The sequence below is a fragment of the Haemorhous mexicanus genome, chromosome 13 (assembly GCF_027477595.1).
Source record: "Haemorhous mexicanus isolate bHaeMex1 chromosome 13, bHaeMex1.pri, whole genome shotgun sequence".
NCBI lineage: Eukaryota > Metazoa > Chordata > Aves > Passeriformes > Fringillidae > Haemorhous > Haemorhous mexicanus.
Window position 1 is genome coordinate 7415689 of NC_082353.1, and position 20363 is coordinate 7436051.

Genomic DNA, 20363 nt, shown 5'->3' on the forward strand with positions numbered 1-20363 from the left:
AAAAGCAGCTGGTGGAATTAAAAAATGCTTAGGCTAGTACCCTTTGGGGGGAAATGGGTACTATATTTAAACAGAATTGTCTTTTATAAGGAGATTTCAGACATTTTTACATTTCAGTTCTAAGATGTGTACAGATGCTGCAGAGGGACTTTGTATTTTATATATATAGCATGGGAGAGGGTAAAAAATAATATGCCTTTATAAAAAACAAAACCTGTCAAAAAATCTCTTTGCCAAACAGAATGAAAAAGAATTTTTTTACCATTCCAAAAAGGGAGTTAGGTAAGCAGAGGCTGAGAGGGGGAACCTCCTGCAGAGAGGAAGGGAAGGGCTCCACCTTTCCCTAGGCTTGAAGGCAAGGTTCTCCTTCCTTGCTGAGGAGTCTGAGCAGCTGCTGTGCCTGTGGATGCTGCTGCTTCCTCTGAGTTCAACAGCTCAATACTTTCTGATTCAATTTTGAAGGACAGGTACCAAGTGTTGATTTTGAAATATTCTCCACTCTGCACAGTTGCCTTATCAAGTCAGTAGGGACTGTTCTGAATATCTTTAATAACTTTCAAAAGCAATTTTGGGGTGTGAGTATGTATCTTACTTCTGTGTACAGAATACTGACATGCAAGTGTGTATATATATGTCTGTGTATATATATGTACACATATTTTCCAATTTTCATTTCTGTTCACCATTTAAAGCAACATACTGTTAAATGCCATCTTTGTGTTGCAAGAGTAGAAAAGCTACCAAGCAGCTCATCCTTTTGTGTTTGTAGAAAATGTGCATTCCTGCAGCTGTTCCTGGCTGAGTCACGACTTTGTACCACACAGGGGGAGCTCTGCAGCTGCTGCTGCAGCTGCTGGGCCCCAGTGCAGCAGCTGGGCTCAGTGCAGGGCTGGGGCTGCAGTGGCACCTCAGCCTGCAGGCACTGGGAACTGTTTGTGTGTGCCTGCAATACCACTCTGATCAATTAACTGCCTTGTGTCTCAATGAAAATGTAGCAAGCTGGGCAAACCTTTTGGCTTATTCTCAGATGGAAATATATTAAAACCAAAAAAAATCTAACATGTATTTAAGCAAAGGACAAAATCTTAAATTTGCCTCTAACCAAGAGACAGAAATTTGTACCTCAAATTGCTCTAGGCAGTAGGTTTCTAATGCTGTTGCTGTGATGGTTTAGAGTTCACCATTTCAACTGAAACTAAAACCTTTGTGCCTGATAATGATTTACTGAGTAGCAGTGGCAGGAAGATTATAAAATCCTGATGCTGAGTTGTGAATGTGAAGTAAATTAGGTCAATAAAAGTTCGTACGTTTCCACAGTGAACTTCAGGTGGTTTTCTTTCCCTTCTAACAAAAAAAAAATTGTGTGTGTGTGGTTTTTTTCCAAGAATAGCATGGACACTGTGCTATAGAAAGATGATTAATAAAAATGATGTGCAAATTATCTTATTTCTTGTTATATTCTGTTATAGTGTCTGCAGTTTGCACGGTGATCAGAATTTCTCATAGCAGGGAACTTAACTCAGTATGAGAATGAAGGCTCCAGAGAAAAGGTGTTGGCTGTGTGTTAAAATTAAGAGAAACCCAGGGGATTTTGGTGTCTTAAAAGGGAATTCATCTTTTTAGTTCCAATTGACTGACATACTTCTGAATGAGCAAACACATCCATTTCTGTGGGGCAGAACTGAGTGTGGTCATCTTGGCACTGACCAACTCGTGTCTACTACCAGAAGTATTTCCCTTTATACAGGTAATACAGATACAACAGAAGAGGCTGGTAAATAAATTATCTTTTCATACACATTAGAACAGCATTAATGCTTTATGCCCTACTCTCTGCCACCTGTTTATGTACAAGTGCAAAATGCAAATACATAATGGTAAGTGGGGACAGGCAGAGACCCACACTGGAGCTGACAATCCTGGCAAGGGGCTGAACTCACACCTTGCAAGGAGCCTTGCCCAACATAATGAATTTAGGGCACAAGGGCACCAAGCAAATGAGCAGGACCTGATGGCCCAGTTTCTGTATTGTAGAGATGTTCTCAGGGTGTACCAGTGTGAAGGCAGCTCTTCCTCCTCGCTGGGCAAACCCCAGATTACCTCAGAGAGTAAGTCAGGAATTGTGGAGAGAAGGGAAGGGCTCTTCTCTTCTGAATACAAAGTGACATGCAGTAAATCATACTGACAGTTTTCTCAAATTACATTTTAGAATGTTTTGTGCTAAAAAGGACTATGGTAATGTTCCAAGAACCCAGAATTTTAGAAGAAACTATTTTTATTAAGCAGCAGCCATTGGTGTGTGCTACCCATTCCTTTAGGAACACCTGATTTCCCCCCAAGATCCAACCTCTGTCAGCTGAGGCGTTTGCTCTTGCCTCCAACGTCCTGCACGTGACAAACCTCCACTGCAGCCCCCAGCTGGTGCAGCTCACTCAGCCACAGCATCTGCTTGGGAGACAGGCGGTCGTTGGGGCCCTTCACCTCCACCAGCTGCAAGGAAAGGGGCATGGTTACAAGCGTGTCCCTGCAGGAACTGGAGGATCAGTAGCTCCCACACAAGAAGTATTTTTCAACAGCTGTTACTTGCAACAAAAGTAATAGATTTTAGCACAATGGAAGGTCCAGTGGGTGCTGAATTACTACCCCATATTTCAAAACTGAACTGTAAGAGAATGAAATTTTATATAGTAAATATCCACCAAAACACAAACAGAAGCCCTGGTGAATGAAGATCTCTCATACTGCAAAATCAGTTGTCTGCACCCTCACCTGTTCCAGCTGATACTGACAGCAACTTATTCAGGTGCTCTAGAGAACTAATTTCTGCTATTCAGCTCTGCATCACAAACACATAACAAGCTGCTCCAACAGATGAGATGTCCAATAGTCTTCTAGTAACTCTTCTATTACTGTGCAAGGCACCATCCATGACCATTTACTCAATTTCTGTAGCAGACACAGACACAGTTGCTGTAGACTCAAATAGTGCAGATTTTGTCTAAGTGGTGCCAGTAGAACTCCTAGCTAACAACAGCCAATGTGTGGCTGACTGTAACAGGTGCTTTAGATTACGATTACTCAAAGACCTTTTCTACACCAGTGCTGATGTGTCTGCTCCCGAGGCCCACTGGAGGAGCAGATAATCACCCAGCACTCTGTGGGGGCAGGGCAGCCGAGCTGCAGGTAGGAAATCACCGTTTGTGTGGGCTGAAGGGCAGGGTTTTACAGGAGGGAAGGCGGCTGAGCACTGGGTACTGTTGCTCCCCACACACCTTGAAGTGCGGGCTGTGGGAGCGCCACACGAGCAGGTCGGGCAGGCCCCCCCGGCAGTGCCGCAGGTCCCTGGAAAGCCGCTGGAAAACACCGCTCAGGAACCTTCCTCCAAGGCAGGAGACCAGGCTCTGCAAGAGAGGGTTTGCCTGTTGGTTTGGGTTGGTTTTAATTTCCTGCAGAACCACTTCCCAGCCCTCACAAGAATACTGTTCCAAGAACACTGCATGGCCCACCTCAGCTCTGGGTTCATTCTCAGGAAACGTAACAAGAAACGCAAGTAGATATTTCTTACGTCAATTTTCCTGCTGTGTTCTCAGCTACTGTTACAGGAAAAGTGACCATATGAGAAAATTGTAACACTACCTGGGCAGGGACTTCAGCACAATAATCCCTAATTCCAATTCCTCCCTCCCACCACTCTCCATCTGCCACGGCTCAGTGCCTCAATACACCCTGTGAGCACACTAGGGCCATGTGTAATTCAATGTCAAGCCTAATTGGAGTGCCCATGCTGGGCAGCAGCCACTTACCTGGACTTGCTGGAGGGAAGTAAAACGTCCCCAGTTAACCAGGGCTGCTGCTTTTCCCTCCTGAGTGGTCCAGACGTCAGCAACCAGCTCTGCCAGCATCTCTGAGGAAGCTGTGTGAAACTGCTGGAGTCTGGCCTCAATGACAGCCCTCCTGTTCTCATAGAAGCTGTCAGTGTATAAATCCAAGGGGGATGTCTGGATGAAAAGGTAAATCCAGCTCTCAGGAACTGCCACTACAGCAGCTGTTCCCAGAATGACAATGTCCTACTTCATATTTTTCTCAACTACGAAGTTGAGCTGATTTATCTAGAACATGACCACCATATAAATATTTATTAAATGGCAAAAAAATTGCATATGTTTTAACACCCAATGCCAGTACAACAAACACTGGCCACATCTCGGCCTCTGCTCTGCAGTTTTGAACTCTAGACAGAGGTTTCCTTTAACAGACAAAGAATCCGGTGCACTCTGAGCAGTAAGGTTCCAGGTGGATCTGGAATGGGGATCAAGACTGCTCAGGCACAGTGAGCAGTGTGAGGTGCGAGAACAAAGCCGTGATGAAGCCGGGGCGGATCCTCCAGCGCTGAACGCTGGTGTGAAAAGGCCCTGCAGCAATTCAGCTTTGGTGCAGCTGAGCAGGGCGGGCCCAGAGCCGTTTTCAAAAGCAAATGCAGAGTGCTTAGGAAACAGCCCTACACAAACGGCTGCCACACATAATCCCACAAAATACAGCCTAGGAATGAGCCAATAAACCAAGTATAGCAAATAATAAAATGAAGGAAACACCAAGATCTGCCTGGAAAGTCCCTCAGAATAAAATGTTAATCTAGTCCCAAATAGGATTTAAACATGGTTACTGAGTCTACAGCAATGGGAAAATAAATTAACTAAAGAAAGCCTTTCAAAATTACCTGATAGGAATTTCTGAAGACATCAGGTATGCCATCCATGTAAATGATATCCCACATTAGAATCCCATAAAGAGTAATAAAGGTTGAGCCTTCCCCATGAATACCTAAAGGGCAGAGTTTAATAAAAATGGAAACATTAACTTCTACAGCAATGTCATATGAAGAGGTACTGAACCATCATGACCCAAAGCAGAAATGTGCCACGTTCAGGTTCATGGCCAGCTACAAATGCAGCTCATTCCCCAAGCCTGGTGCTCCCAGGCCAGGGGCCTTGGGCTGCAGCACAGTTTCCATCCCTCCCTGGCCCCCACAAAGCTTACTGGGCTAATGCTGACCATTTTTCAATACACAACTATCTTCAGAAAAAGATACTATATAGATGATAATAATAATAATAATAATATATATTAAAAACGTGACATATATTTATAGTATATGATTAGATCTTGTATAAACTATTATTCTATATACATGTTCTATTTTATTGTAAATATATAGTATGACTTTTATATGTATACATATTTATATATGCAAATACATATGTGTTGATGCATGTATACATGTGCTCCTACATGTTTATATGTTCATGTACACATAAGAGCATGTGAAAACAACACGTCAAGGACACCAAGGAGGGCTTCTTCAAATACCTCAACACCAAAAGGAAAACTCAGGTTAATGTGGGCCTGCTGCTAAATGGAGGAGAGTCCTGGTGACAGGGGACACAGAGAGCAGGGCTCTGGAACACTTTCCTTGCACTGGTCTTCACTACCAAGACTAGCTCTCAGGGACCTCTGACCCAGGAGACCTGGGGAAATGAATGTTGGAAAAGCTTTCCTTGGTTTGGGAGGATTGGCTTAGAGAACACCAAGGCAAACTTGACATCCACGAGTCCATGGGCCCTGAGGGGCTCAGCCAGAGGTGCTGAGAGTGGGCAGACACCATGGTGAGGCCACTCACCATCAGCTTTGGAAGGTGGTGGCCATCAGGAGAGGTGCCAGGAGAAAGCAAACGTCACCCATTCTGCAGAAAGGGAAAGGAGGACCCAGGGAAGTCCTGGCCAGTCAGCCTCACCTCACTGCCTGGAAAGGTGACAGAGTGCCTCATTCTGGAGGCCATCTCTGTCCACATGGATGACAAGGAGGTGATCATGAGTGGTCAGCATGGACTCACTACAGCTAAATAATGCCTTTTGAACCTGACTGCCTTCTACATGAAGTGCTGTGCACTGGAACAGGCTGCCAGAGACACTGTGCAGTGTCCCTCACTGGAGCTATCCCATAACAATCCTTGAGCTCTGGAATAACTCTGCTTGAGCAGGGAGGCTGGACCAGATGACACCACTGTGAGCCCCCCCAGGCTGAACTATTCAGTGATTCTGTGAGTCGGTGAACACTTTTCTATATGTGTGTGTGTGTGTGTGTGTGTGTGTGTGTGTGTGTATGAACATAGGGAGACATATATATATATGTAAGACTATATATATGTATATATATGTATGTGTATATGTATATGTACATGTACATGTATGTATATGTATGTATATGTATATGTATATGTATATGTATGAATATGTATATGTACATGTATATGTGTATGTATGTATATGTATATGTACACATATATGTATATGTACATGTACGTGTGTATATGTACATGTAAATGTAAAATGTATGTATATGCATATGTACATGTATATGTATGTACATGTATATGTATATGTACATGTATATGTATGTATAGTAGATGTACATGTATATGTACATTTATATGTATATGTATATGTATGTACATGTATATATACATGTATATGTACATGTACATGTATATGTACATGTATGTATATGTACATGTACATGTATGTATAGATATGTATATGTATATGTACATGTACATGTATGTATAGATATATGTACATGTATATGTATATGTACATGTATGTATAGATATGTGTATGTATATGTACACGTACATGTATGTATAGATATGTATATGTACAGGTACATGTATGTATATGTATATGTATGTACATGTATATATACATGTATATGTATGTATATGAACATGTACGTGTATATGTATGTATAGATATGTATATGTACATGTACATGGATGTATAGATATGCATATGTACATGTACATGTATGTCTATGTATATGTACATGTATGTACAGATATGTATATGTACATGTATATGGACACATACATATTTATACATACATGTACATATACATATACATACATGTACATGTATGTATATGTATATGTACATGTACATGTATGTGTATATATATGTATATGTACATGTATATGTATGTATATGTATATGTCCATGTCCATGTATGTATATGTATATGTATATGTATATGTATATGTATATGTATATGTATATGTATGCAAACCCAAGGAACCAGTTCTTCACTGTGAAGGTGATGAAGCACTGGCACGGGCTGCCCAGGCTGCTGTGGGCTCACCCTCCTTGGGATACTCTGAAGCAGGCCATGGTCTGGGAGAGCTGGCTTTTGAGCTGAGGTTGGACAAGGTGACCCCCAGAGCTCCCTCAGCCACTCTGTGATGTGTTTGTTATTAGTCTGCTAGCACAGTATATAATCTATAGCAGTAATGTTACCTGTCACACATACAGACCCCAGGATATATATGTTGTTATATACCATATAATAGACTGTATGTGCAGGATACCTCACAGTTAGGAGAGAGAGCATGTGAGTGTTGGGGTGTGTGCATGGAGCTGGGATGGGCATTCTGGATCATCACTAAATCACCTCAGTACAGTTTTGGCCACTGTGTGCTCCAAACTGTACTGAACCAAGAAGACCAATGGTGAGTGGGTGGGAGTGAGGAACTGAATGGGGATTTCAGCACAATTCTCCCACATTCTAAATATTGTTCCCTTCCTCTTTACCTTTTTCTGATATGGCCACTTTTGCTTCAACAGTATTATCAACAAAATTAAACTATATTAAAATATATCTTTTATAGAAAGGCACAAATTTTATCTTCAAAAATAACTTGCCTTTTTGTATTTTGCTTTTTTTCCTGTAAAACAGACCTATATATTCTTACTAGTTGATGGCTTTTCATAGCTCCTAAATTGTAAAAATACATTAAATGCTACAAACAGAGCTTTTTCAAAAAATCCTGCAGTGTTTGCGCTATTGGTATATACTGTTCTCATGGACATCTAGTACCAAGAATCAGTGGAGGTTTGCACTTCCTTAGTGACACTCCCTTAAATGATAATGCTAGCATTTTACCATAAATTGTTTCACCCTTAGCTGTTCAACAGTGAGGAAGGCAAAGTATGTGAGCTTCTGTGTAGATGAAGAAAAAACACTGGGGTTTTTCCTAATATATTTCAAAACCACCTTTGGTAAATGAAGGCAGCAAATCATTAAAGCAGGTCAGGTTGAAAATACATGTTAGAGCACTTTGGTAAGGAAGTGATATATTAGAGGTGCTTGGGAAGGAAACAGAATCACCCTAAAATCTGGTCTAATGAAATCAGCTAAAACTGGTCTATTAATTAAACTGATTAGTAAATAGTTTCTTTACTTACTCCCACATTATTTTACTGCAAAATATCCCCAAACCAATAGCATTGTTACCCTGATCGAAACCATTCCTCCTGTAATGAGTTAATGCCAGCTCCTCAACTGAGCACATGACTGTGGATACACTGCAGTCCTGGCCTCCTTCTCCTTCACCAATATCCTCCATGAGGAACACAGATTTTCCCATTCCCGTCTGAGGACACATCTTTCCACTGATTGTAACCTGAACATATTAAAACATTTGGTTACTTTCCAACATCACAATTAAAAAGTTTCAGCCCAAAATCTCCTTTTCAGATTTCTTAAAATCAGAACTAGATTTGTTTCCAAGAATTAACTGAATAAAATTTAACCTGTCATTCCTGTGAAATCATCCTCTTTAGCTTTTATAAACTGGCACATTTTTAAGAAAACAAATGCCTAGCAAAAATTCTGGGCAGATGGGAATGTAGCCTTTCTACATGCAGGACCAGGAGCAAAACCACAGAAAACTGAGGAGACAAACTTGGGCAGAGACAAAGAAGGGCTGCAGGGAGACATGTGGTGAGGAGGCTGAGAGAGGAAGTGAGACTCTGCTCTGATTTTGCCCAGACAGCATTATCTTTATAATGGTATAAAAAGATAGATTTTTTTTTTTTTTAAATCCATTCTAACGTGATGCAAGTACCCCACACTGAATATTTGCATAACACGTATTTAGAGTGCATAACTTCCAAAGGTTCCTAAAAGAACAGTGATGTCTTTTTTAGCCATTAATCTAATGCTGACAACATGCTAAGGTTACTATTACTTTTTCTAGCACATGGAATGCTTGGCCTGCAGCCACCAGAGGCAATGAACTGATCTGATCAGACTCTTCAGCCAAAAAGGCTCTGAGGGCATTACTGATAAATTAGTGGAGTTTATGGATGATCACATCCACAACAAATATAAAGCAATGCAAATTAGATCAGTGTACTGTAAAATAAAATGAAGCCACCAGGGCCAGCTTCTTAGCCGGATAGCTGATCCCTCGTAGGGTAAGCAGTCTCAAGGCCGGGTACCTCAGCCCTCTGGAGGCTGGGGTGCCCTAGGCCGGACTGCGGCACAGCCGTGACCCCTAGCAAGCTTAGTGATTGTCAGCTCTTAGTGAAAATCAGCTCTTTTATGATTTCAGCTCTTAGCTTGCTCGTAGGGGCTGTGGCTGGCCGTGGCTTCTGGAAGGCAGACGAAGGAGAGAGGAGAAGGTGGCCAAGGGTTCCACAATGGTTTATTCTGAGGGTCTCGCGAAGAGTCTTGAAGCTGCTCTTCTAAAGAAATGAGCCAAGACAGCCTCTTTTATAGGGTTAGGGAGGATTGAAAACTGACCAATTCTAAGGGTTAGGGAAACTAGCCTGTGGGGTCACAGAGAGATAAGCAGGCCTGGAGGACCAGAGTGAGGACCCCTGGTTCAACTCCTATGACTCAGCAAATACCTATCTCTAAACATCCCTCCACGGAGCCGTAGCTGGCCCTGTGCCTGCTACAGTGTACAGCTGACTAACTTCAGCTAAGAAAGTGACCAATGCAGAAGTATTTGATTACAAGAGGCTTTGTTTTAGAAACACGTTTGTATTCCTTTTCCTGCACCATGTCAGTCAGAGGCTGGTGTAGGAAAAGAATACAAATCCTCTCAGATTACTTTTCCTTGTGTGAAGCAAAAGAGCTCAGGAGCTGCTGCTCCCCTTCTTACATGAGCGACGTCGTGCACGGTGAGGAGGGGCAGGTCCTGCAGCAGGCCCTGGAGCTGCCTGCAGCTGGGCGAGTCCCTGATGCGCAGGGCGCGCTGGCACAGGGACAGGCGGTGCCCGGTGCGCACGGCCGCGTCTGCCAGCCCCCTCCGGATGCAGCCCACGGCCTGGCAAACAAAGGGCACAAACAACAGCTCACTGAGACCTCTGCACCCAGCCCCTCTGCTCAAGAGCAACTGAGTCAAGCACAAATGTTTGAGTGTAAGAACGAGCCGGCAGGACAGGGCCAGCTTGCTAAGTGAGCAGTCAAATTCTAACCAATGAATAACATTCTGCAAGAAGAGGCTTCTGGATTCAATTTTACACTAGTACAGTAAAAAAAATTCCTCTCAATTTCTACTGATCAGTATAAGATTAAGGAAGTGGATTCATTTTCTTAGTTGAAACTGGTTGTCTGACCTTAGCATTCATAAAAAAATCTGCATTTTTAGGAGACTCTACTCCACTGTTCTTTCTGTAGGAAATACTTTTAAAAATGTTTTCAGACAATGCCTGCAGTGTTTCCAGCTTTTCAGCAGCAGTTTTGGAGATACCTTCTTAGTGTTTTTCAAGTGCTGATGTAAATTCAGAGCCAGCCGATCCCACCATCTCCCTCTGCTGTCAGCACAATACACATCCTGGGCCAGGAGGCTCTGCAGCTGCTGCACTGCTTCCTGTAGCAATGGGATTGCACCTTTATTAATTGGGCTACAAAACCAAGGTCAAGTTAGCTTCTCACTTTCCCCTCTAGCTAATGTATAGTACAGAAACTTTGTCTCTGGACAATCCAAACCTACTTTTTACTCCACTACCCGAAATACACATTTTAGATCCATATGTGTAGCTTAAAAACTCTAGAGATATTTTTATGTAAACTTTAAGGTTAACTGCAAAAATACAGCACTTTTATCCTTATTGTATATGAAAAATATCTTAAGTATTACTTGTTGCTTTGTTGCAGAGGTGAAGTCTTTTTCAAAATAATCTGATTTACTTTAACATGTAAGTCAGAGGCCTTTGGAGATGCTGATTCCCTAAGGAAGGGGCAGGGATTTCTAGAAGACTTCTCTTTCAAGATTTTTCTTATTTAAAAGCAATAGCCAAATCTAGTGAAACATAGGTATCTTTAAATAACGAAACAAGCATATCTCAGCAATAGCTTTATGGTGTATTACATATGGTAAATCTTCAAAGCATAATCAGAAATTTAAAACTTTCTAAAGCAGGACAAAAAGGGGGTGCTTTTCCCTTAAAATAACTTGTTACTAGAACTGTAGCAAGTACTGGCAAACATTACCACCATTTTCCAGCCCCTTTAGAAATGTCAATTCATGTACAAAAATTAAGCACATATTTCTATTTACCTCACCACGTTACCTTATACTTGTGAAGTCTCTGCAGAATTTCAACTCCTTGAGAAAGGATTCTTGTGTACACCCAGCCAACTGTGAAACGTCGCAGGTAATCAGGTAAAGTTCTGTGATAGCTGAAAAATAAGAGCAGTTCAGATCAATTGCCTGATGTCAGTTTTACTAAGAATACTTATACCTAAAGCATTTGCCAAACTAAATGCTTTCTATATCCAAATTGATCTGAAATGAGTATCCCAGCTGCAAAGTCAAGAACCCAAAGGTAAGGCAATAGTTTGGCTTAGGGAGCAGGTGCAAGCTGCACTTGCACAGCATATTTTAGTTTCAACACCAGCAGAATTATCAGTTAAGCAGTTTTAAAACAGACACAGAACAGCAACTTACTACATCATATTGTGCTACCAACTCATTCTCATAAGTCAGCAGTTCCATGTCAGAAACAAAGCTGAACAAAAGAAAAGCACTCGAACAGGAATTTCCTGCCATAAAAGAAGATCAGCATCTTTTCAGTAGGCACCTCTGCATTTCAGGACAAAGTCTCTTGAATGTCTTTTTAAAATCAAAAAATATTTTTCCACTGTCTTCATTGTAAAATGGAGCAGACCTCCAAATGACCCTCTATGAATATTATTGTAAATCAGTTGCCATGGAATTGAATATAATGCTAAACGTTAAGTCTTTAACTTGTGGTGTAGCATTAAGCCAGAAAACAAAATAATTAAAAGAAAAACTGATGAAGAACATTTCAAACCCAAAAAATGTTATTTCAGGTCTCAGATATTCAGTAACATTTCCTGAGCAACACCAACTTGGAAATCTAAAGACATGAATAACCCCCTAACATTTGCAACATCTTTTGTTCACAGTCAATTTTAATTTCTGCTTATTGCCATTTGTTTGAAAGACATTTAAAAAAAAACTATGACAAGGGAAAAATAAGGCTCTTGTTCTCCTGCACTGGCACCTAGAACATAACTGTTTTAGTGCTATATCCATGCCTACCAACTCTTTCCCAAGATTTTATAAAAAAGGTCTTTTCATATTGTAACTTAAAAGAATCAATCAGGAAATTCCAAGCTTTCAAGAGCATTAGTCTCTTGCTTTATCAGGTTTAAATAACATCCCTAGCTGATAAGCCTCTCTCCAAAGGAAAAGTACCCAAGGTAAGATAATACACTTTACAGTTTCCAGTTCAGTACCTCAAAGAGGGGTGATTCTTCAGTTCATTCCAGGTTTCTTTAGCAGACAAATAGAGATTATTAGCTTCTTCCCAGTTTCCATTTACCATTGCAGTGGCTATATCATTTGACAGATGAACAGCAGTTGCATACCTGTGGTAAAAATCCACAACTTTATTACACTTGCAAAGCATCTACAGTTGAAAGAAATAAATTATTTTCCTTACAGTCTCTAAAGACATTGAACCATGCAGCCATCTTTATTCTTAATCTTGTAGGATTAGCAGAGTTTAAACTAGCAGGGAACATTATGTTTAAATTTACTCAACACTAGAGAGTATAATTTTTTTTAGCTCAGAATCAGCACAGCAAATGAAGAAACAGCTTTCATCACATGATCATGAAGCAAATAAATAAGCTATTTTGTTCCAAAATGCAAGCCACTGTGACTTACAAGTCCTACCTCAATACAAAAATGTACTTAAAACAATTCTACATCTTACATCTGGAGTTCTACATTTGAATTCTTATTTGCCTGCACAAGCGCTGCAGTAAAGATCTTCTAGAAATGAACAGATTTCCAAGTTGCCAAAGCCCTCCCTACCTGATGAGATCCTCTCTGTCCTGGAAGACCTGTGTTTTCCTGTTTACTGTGTAACTGGGGAACACCATATGCCCCATGTTTGCCCTAAGGACTGTGGAGAGCAGGCCTTGACCAGCACTGCCAGCTTCTTCCTCCTCCAGCGACTCAGGCAGTGCAAACAGCAGCAGGATTCGGGAAAAGACAGCCCGAGCATCTCTGCAGACTCTGACACATTTTCCAGCCAGGTCCTTCACCCTGGAAAGACAAATAAAAATATTATAACATGGTTTTTACCTTGACTTGTAAAAACTAAAACACATTGAATGAAGTATGAGAATAATTTTTTTCCACGCCAATTAATGCATAAACTTGATTTTCCTTGAAAGAAGCAGAGAGAGTGTGCAGTTTAGTATTTACCCTTCTCTTTGACTCACTGTGAATTGAAATGTAATGCCACCCTTTTTATTAATAAATTTAATAAATGCATTCCTTTCTTGAAAAGGCACCTAGATTTCAGTCATTTGAAGCACAACTTCACCTGCAAAATTTAGCTGTAAACAGTTACCTTTTTAAAATCACTGTCCCAATACCAGCCTGACTCCTGCTGAAGATGGAACGCTGCTTTGACAGCTTCAGAAAATCATCCACGAGTTGCTGTTTCTGGCCATTTGGGTTTGGCAAGTGAAAGATTTTTGCCAGTGTTTTTAGCTCAGGGGCTGAAAGCAAATCCAACCCTTCACACAGGTCTTCCAATTCAGATTCTAAAAGTAAAATTATCCACATATATTCATTGTGTTATATTATCGTGTCAAGCAGCAGCTCACAGTGCATTCATACATCCTAGTACCAATTTAATGATTTAGGTTTGATGCCCAAAAGGTATGCTGGAAATAAAGCCCACAGACTGGTGTCCACAGCACAGGTATTGACTGCAGCACTGCAGGTGAGGGGGATTTCTCCACATAACTCACCCACCTCTGCCATGTGCTGTGGTATATTTATACAGGAAGTGTTGCTCAGTGATACTCTGTCACTATAACATCATCACACAGGTGCCAGAACTAATTTACATGGTATGATCTGATGGTTATTAGACAGCTCTTTTGCACTGCACTTGCACCTCCCTAATGCAGGGCTCCTCAGGGGTCTTTGATGAAGGCTTCCAAAGTCTTCTTCACATCTGAACTTTTCATGTTTGGTTTTGCAGCATGCACAGTTACTGTGTTCCTTGGTCTGTCAGGTCCTAACCTGCTTAAACTCTTTATTCTGTGGCTAACTGGCTTTACATTTACCAATTTCTCATTATCTATCTCTAAAGCTATCCACCTGGTGAGTTTTTTCCTTCTTTTTTGTCTATTTAGCATTAAGCAACTAGTTAACCATATACTCCATTACATTATAGAAGTTATTTATATCAGGTTATATAAGTATAAAAGTTATGATTTGGATTATGTAGGTATAAAAAGCTGTGATTCAGGTTATACAGGTATAAAGGTTATGATTCAGGTTATATTGATATCAGGTTATATAGATATATCAGGTTATATTGATATAACATAAACTCAAGCTATATAAGCACCTTGTAACTTTGACCTAAGTTATACAGGCATCAGTTTCCCCAAAAATGCATTAACAATGCTATCTGGTTCACCCTGAAATTCTTCTGCACCTTCTTCTGGACCTTTTCACAGGTCTACTTTGAAGGAAGGGAATAACCAGAAAAAGAACACCCTTTACAACTTCAAAACAACTGCAAAGATTAAAAAATTCTGTTGAGTTATTAAAAAAATACTGTTCAGAAAAGCTGGTCTTCTCTATTATTTAATTTGCATTATTTGTATTTTCACAAGACCTGAAGCCTTTATTCTACTCCTCTATTTTCTTCCCAAGGCACAGACAAACATGTACAGCATTGATCTCTAACATGACACAACTTCACATTTTATTTGTAGTATTTTAAAGGTTTATTAATGCTGGCCTTACCTGTTTGTAGGAATCTGGCTTCAGCCAGTTCTTCAATGACTGGTGACAAATCCACACTTATCTCCCCATACTCTATTTTGTTCACCTTTAACCAGTTCAGCTTGCGTTGAAAAAGTCTCACATACAACTTCTGCCCACCAACTGCAAATGTTATTTAAAGCAGGGAAGGACAAAAAGAAGAGTAAATTCTAAACACAGTACTAGGCACAATCACCACATTAACCTGAAAAACTACTTTGATGCAGGTACTCTCTAAAACACATTTTAAATCTCAAGCAGACTTGGTAAAATACCAGACTTACCTTTCCAAGTAATTCATAAGTTCATTAGAATTTTCAAGTCTTGTGGGTGGTATTAAAAGTATTACAACATGTTTTGCAGGCAATGTACATTACTAAAATGTCTTTTGACATGTTTACCCTTCAAGAAATATTTAGTTTTATAGAAAAAGAGAACTTCATTTTTCAACCTGGCACTTTGTGTTGGTTAAGTAGGTCTTTTTGTTTTGTTAAACAGTCGTTCAATAACCAAATATTTCATGCTAGCATACAAAAGAAGCTGCAGTCTGACAGAATAATTTCATAATCACAGAATACTTCTCTGTGCAGCATTCTTCAGGTTCTTATTTTTCCAAAGATAAGTCAAATTATACTAATACATCTACTGAAAGAAAACAATGAGAAAAAAACTCCTATTCATTTGATTTTTATCAGGGAAGTGTTCTTTTAAAGTACCTCTTAGACTTTTTAAATACTAACAATACTGAAATTCAACAAAATAGCTGATTAAATTTTAGCTGAAAATAGTCTAGCTATTATTACTACATTCAACAACCTTTTGAATACTTAATTCAACCCCCATTAACTTCTAAATTTTTTACCCCTGTCTGCTGCTTAACTGAAACTGATCATTAATAAAAAAACAATGAAACACCTAGATATGCTTAAGAAATGGCAGATAAACATTAATTGTTTATTTAGTAATTGTCCTGTCCTTATAAGACTTTTTCAGCCTTTTCTTTAATAGAATCTTTCCAGGATCAGTTCACTGGGAGAACTACATTCAGACATATAAGCTTGTCATTCTCTCTGCTTTAACTCCTTTAAAGTCTGTCCTCAGTTTTTATCATTCTGGAGAAAGGAAAAAGGTTAACACACAGACATTCTTTCTCCAGGCTATGGAACTGAGGCTGCAATAATAATTTCATAATAAGCTTCATAAACTTATTCTGAGTCAGAGACAACTCACTGAAGAATGGTAGACATTTCTGCAGAAAATAATTAAATACTGGAAAATACTTATATTTAAGCAATTTCATAGTGCTAAGCAGGTGTGTGTGGGCTTTTTTGTGTTATAACAGAAATGGGTAGAAACTTCTCAAGTGGGACAGATAACTCATCTACCTGAACTTTTAAAGTATCCTGCCTGGTATTTCTTGAAGGCCATGACATCCACCTGTCAGTGTCCAGGATTTGTTATCTATTGACTTAGAGCTATCCTCTCACTTCTCACAGCTCAATTGCTTCATCTTTCCTACCCTGCAAAGAGAGATTGTTTCATCTGTGACCCTCACATCCAGTGCAGACATGGATTTATCAGCACCACTTCGCAGTAATTCTTTCTGTATTCCCAACTCACACTACTGAAAGAGAAACAAGAAGCTCTCTTATCTATCAGAACAAGCTCTGTTACTGATCATTGTTGTTCACATCCAGGGAACAGAGTGTGGAAATGGGGAATGTGTACCCTGAGCACCTCTTTTAGTGTTTGTCAAAGTAGCCAATGCCAGCATGCACTACTGGCCTAACTGTGAGTTTATTCCTGGATCTTTGGATGCAAACCATGTGCACCTACTGCTTGCCTCAGAGAGCCAGTAACAAGACTTCTGTTGCTTTCTTTCTTTATATATTCCCCTTTAACTACCACAAGATAAACAAGGCATTACCAAGCTCCAAGATGTCCCTACTGTAATATCCTTATGGCCTGGAGTGCACCAATGGGCTCTGCAGACACCCCCCAGGTTTGGCTGCTTGTGTCCATAGCCAGCTCAGATCCATGAGGATGCAAGCCAGGCTGCTGGGAGGGCTGAGTGAGGCTGTGTCCCCCCATTCCCTCAGGAGCTGTACCTAACTACATTAGCAGAGTTTATTTTTAAAAAAGGGGTACAACTCCTGAGAAGGAGCTTCTTTTCTTAAAAAATTCATCAAGTTACATGGTCAATTGATTTAGCACTTCTCACATAAAACTATGTAACAATGCTCTCTACAAGAGGGAACTTGGAAATGTATCAAAAAAAAAAAGATACCTGATAATTTGTAGAACTTGTTTACAATGTTCAAATCTTGTTCGTTAAATAGTCTGACATCATCTTCATTCTGCAATACTGCTCGCAGCACCACTAAAAAATTCTGGAGGTAGTAGGGGTGACCAGGAGAGCTGGGCACAGAGAGGACCTCATCTATTTTGTCTAGAACGTCCCCAGTGGAATCCTGAGATTCTGTCTTTTCCACAGCTTCTAACAAAGAATGGTTCATGTCATTCTTTAAGTCTTCAAGAACTTCCACAGGAAGTACCTCTGCATCATCCCTGTTAAAGCAATTTTCTGTCCCACTGCTCACTTCTGTCTTTGAAGGAGTAACCTCAGTGTGAGGCTGAGTCTCAATGTCCAAATTACTGGTCAGCTCTGCTGAAGTATGGATGGCTAGAGATGTTTCACATCTATCAGGACTAAGTATCCCACCTTCAGAGCTGCTTTCTGCTTTGGTGCTCCTTGTACCAGATGGGAACCTTTTGTCCTTACTGTTATCAGCCAGTAATTGTACTTGAATCACATCCACAAGGTCTTCTTGATTACATTTGTTTATTTTGTTTTGAAATTCAGGTTCCCTCTTTGAAAAATGTTGTTCCTGGTGCTCTCTCTGAGAAGGCTGATTTTCTTTCTGAGAACTCTGCCCAGAATCAGTCTCATCACCATCATCATCACTGGGGGCTGCAGCACTTCCACAGGCATTGTGAACAGCTGGAGGTGAAGAGTTGATCTCGTCATACAGGACCTGTTTTCCTCCCTGCAGGCAGCGTCTTCTGGACAGCTTGGCAGACAAGCTTCCCAAGGAGACTGTTCTAACTGTTCGTGCCTGGGATTCACTGTTCACACTAAAGACTGAACTATCATTGCTAAAGTAAGGGCTAGTCTGCTGTGCTGCACTCCCTCCAGCTTTCAATAAATTACTTTTGGAAGGACTTGTTTCTAGATTTAAGAAGTTTTTTGAAAAATATGAGCTGGAATTACTGCTCAGATTTGCAGCTGGGGGACTCTTATTCCTAAAAGAATTCAGTGTAGCATCATTGGCACCAATCTCACCATGGTTTCTCTGACATGTTTCATCAATGTGCTTATTTATTCCATATCTTGGTACCAATTGCCCACACATGGGACAGCTAACTTTGGCAGGGGGAACATTGTTAAAAAAGGAAGTAATAGAGGATGATGCTGAAGGTGTAGATGGTGTTCCTGTAACTTCCACTTTTTTTGTTGTTTCTTTTTTCTTCTTATTTTTACCGAGTGACAAACTTGTTTGGGATCTTTTGATTCCCGAAGACCTAGCTTCTGCCATTACAAAACTTCACAGTGATTACACGGCACAGACAACTCCATTCAGGCCACATTTCTTTATTCTGTAATACTTAAAAGACTTTCCTTGGCTTTTCCTTTTCCATCTGTAATGCTCTGACATGCCTTGAAATAAAAAATACATCGAATGAGTGGTCTTCCTAGGTACTAGATGCAACCAAGATGTACAGAAAAGAGGCAGAGAAGTCAAGGAATCCTTAACTTACAATGCTACTGTCCTTTAGCTTGCCTTACCACACAGGGAGGCACACCACAGGCAAGCTCAGCACTGCGGCTGCCTTTAAAAGGCTTAATAAATGGAAAAGTAATCTCAAGTTTGCATTTACATCAGCAAGTGAATCTGGAATTCCAATAGGCAAGTCCTCAAATTTTTACAGAACAGTCAGGGGTGGAAGGCATTTCTGGAAACCATCCAGCCCAACCCCCCTGCCCAGGCAGGGTCACCAGGAGCAGGTGACACAGGAACCATCCAGGTGGGTTTGGAATGTCTCCGAAGAGGGAGACACCATGACCACCCCGAGCAGCTCTCCCAGTGCTCTGCCACCCTCAGTGTGCAGTTCTCCCTCACGCTGAGGTAAAACTTGTTGTGTTTTAGTTTATGGCCACTGCTCCTGGTCCTGTCGCTAGAACTTTTATCATTGTCTCGTTTGCTACTGACAGACTATTTTCGGTGCCAAGCACCCGTTTCCAGAGCACTCTCCGGCCTGTGTGCAGCCCTCACCCTCACGGCTGCCGTGCCGGTGCGCCCGGGCCGAGCTCTGCCAGGGCCGGGGCCCAGGGGCAGCCGGCGGCTCCACACCGCTCTCCAGGTGCTCCGGGTGGCGGGGCCCAGGCTCCCGAGCGGTTCCCGAGGCCGCCATCCTGACGTGCCCGCCCCTCGCCGGCCCTTCCCCGCGCTGGGACCCCCTCGGCCGCCCGTGCCCCGGGTAAAGGGCCCCAGCCGGAGCCCCCACAGCCCGCCCGGCCTCCCGCCCATCCCCACGCACCGGCACCGCAGCCCCGCGCCGCTCCTGGGGCCAGGCCGCGCCCCGAGGGCCGGGCCGCGCTCCGCCCGCCGCCAGGCCTGAGCAATGCAGCGCCGATGGCCGGCACCGCGCTCCCTCACGCACAGAGGGGCTGCTGCAAACACCCGCCGCAGACTGACGATTTCCTTTTACGACAACGCGTGGAAAACAGCTGAGGTCCACAGGAGCAGGAACTTGAAGTTAATTTTTTTGTTGGTGAGTTCTTTTGGGGTTTTTTCTTGGTTTTTGTTCAGTAAAGGGCAAATAGTGAAATATTTTCACCCTGAGGCTTATTGTTCGTATGGACTTTGACAGCAGTGCTGGTATAGATTAATCCTCTGAGTGGTAAAAATAAGCCTGAGGAGAAGGGACCTCATCCCAGCCTGTCAGTGCAGGCAGGGAGGTGCCGAGGAGGGACCAGGCCCGGCTCGGGGCTGCCCAGCAACGGGACAGGAAAAGGGCAGAAACTGAGACACACAAGTGCCACCTGAGCGTGAGGAAAACTGCACTGTGCTGGTGACTGAGTGCTGGGTCAGGCTGCCCAGAGAGCCTGGAGTGTGTGGAGTCTCTCACTGGA

At 41.7% G+C, this 20363-nt stretch overlaps 1 protein-coding gene across 2 annotated transcripts; it reads right to left on the minus strand.

Annotated features, from left to right (window-relative positions):
• Positions 1-2257: 2257 nt before the first annotated feature.
• On the minus strand, positions 2258-19901 carry FAN1 (FANCD2 and FANCI associated nuclease 1). 2 transcript variants are annotated; one of them, XM_059858174.1, is made up of 14 exons: positions 19769-19901; positions 17457-18887; positions 15152-15292; positions 13734-13929; positions 13190-13423; positions 12607-12738; positions 11415-11523; positions 10592-10711; positions 10001-10165; positions 8344-8512; positions 4718-4821; positions 3804-3998; positions 3273-3401; positions 2258-2490 (listed from the first exon to the last, which is right to left on the minus strand). In XM_059858174.1, the coding sequence occupies exons 2-14, from the start codon at positions 18763-18765 to the stop codon at positions 2353-2355; spliced, it is 3141 nt and encodes a 1046-aa protein (XP_059714157.1). In that variant the 5' UTR covers positions 18766-18887; positions 19769-19901; the 3' UTR covers positions 2258-2352. The 2 variants fall into 2 exon arrangements, with proteins under 2 accessions (XP_059714157.1, XP_059714158.1); XM_059858175.1 differs by lacking the exon at positions 10001-10165.
• Positions 19902-20363: the final 462 nt, after the last annotated feature.

What these genes read in the sequence shown, in the direction of transcription:
- FAN1 (XM_059858174.1), bottom strand. Translation starts at nt 18,765, where the DNA reads ATGGCAGAAGCTAGGTCTTCGGGAATCAAAAGATCCCAAACAAGTTTG. An exon ending in CCGTGCACGACGTCGCTCAT is followed by an intron (nt 8,513 to 10,000) that starts GTAAGAAGGGGA and finishes TAATATGTTCAG; the next exon opens with GTTACAATCAGTGGAAAGAT. An exon ending in CCCACAGCCCGCACTTCAAG is followed by an intron (nt 2,491 to 3,272) that starts GTGTGTGGGGAG and finishes CTTTCCTTGCAG; the next exon opens with CTGGTGGAGGTGAAGGGCCC.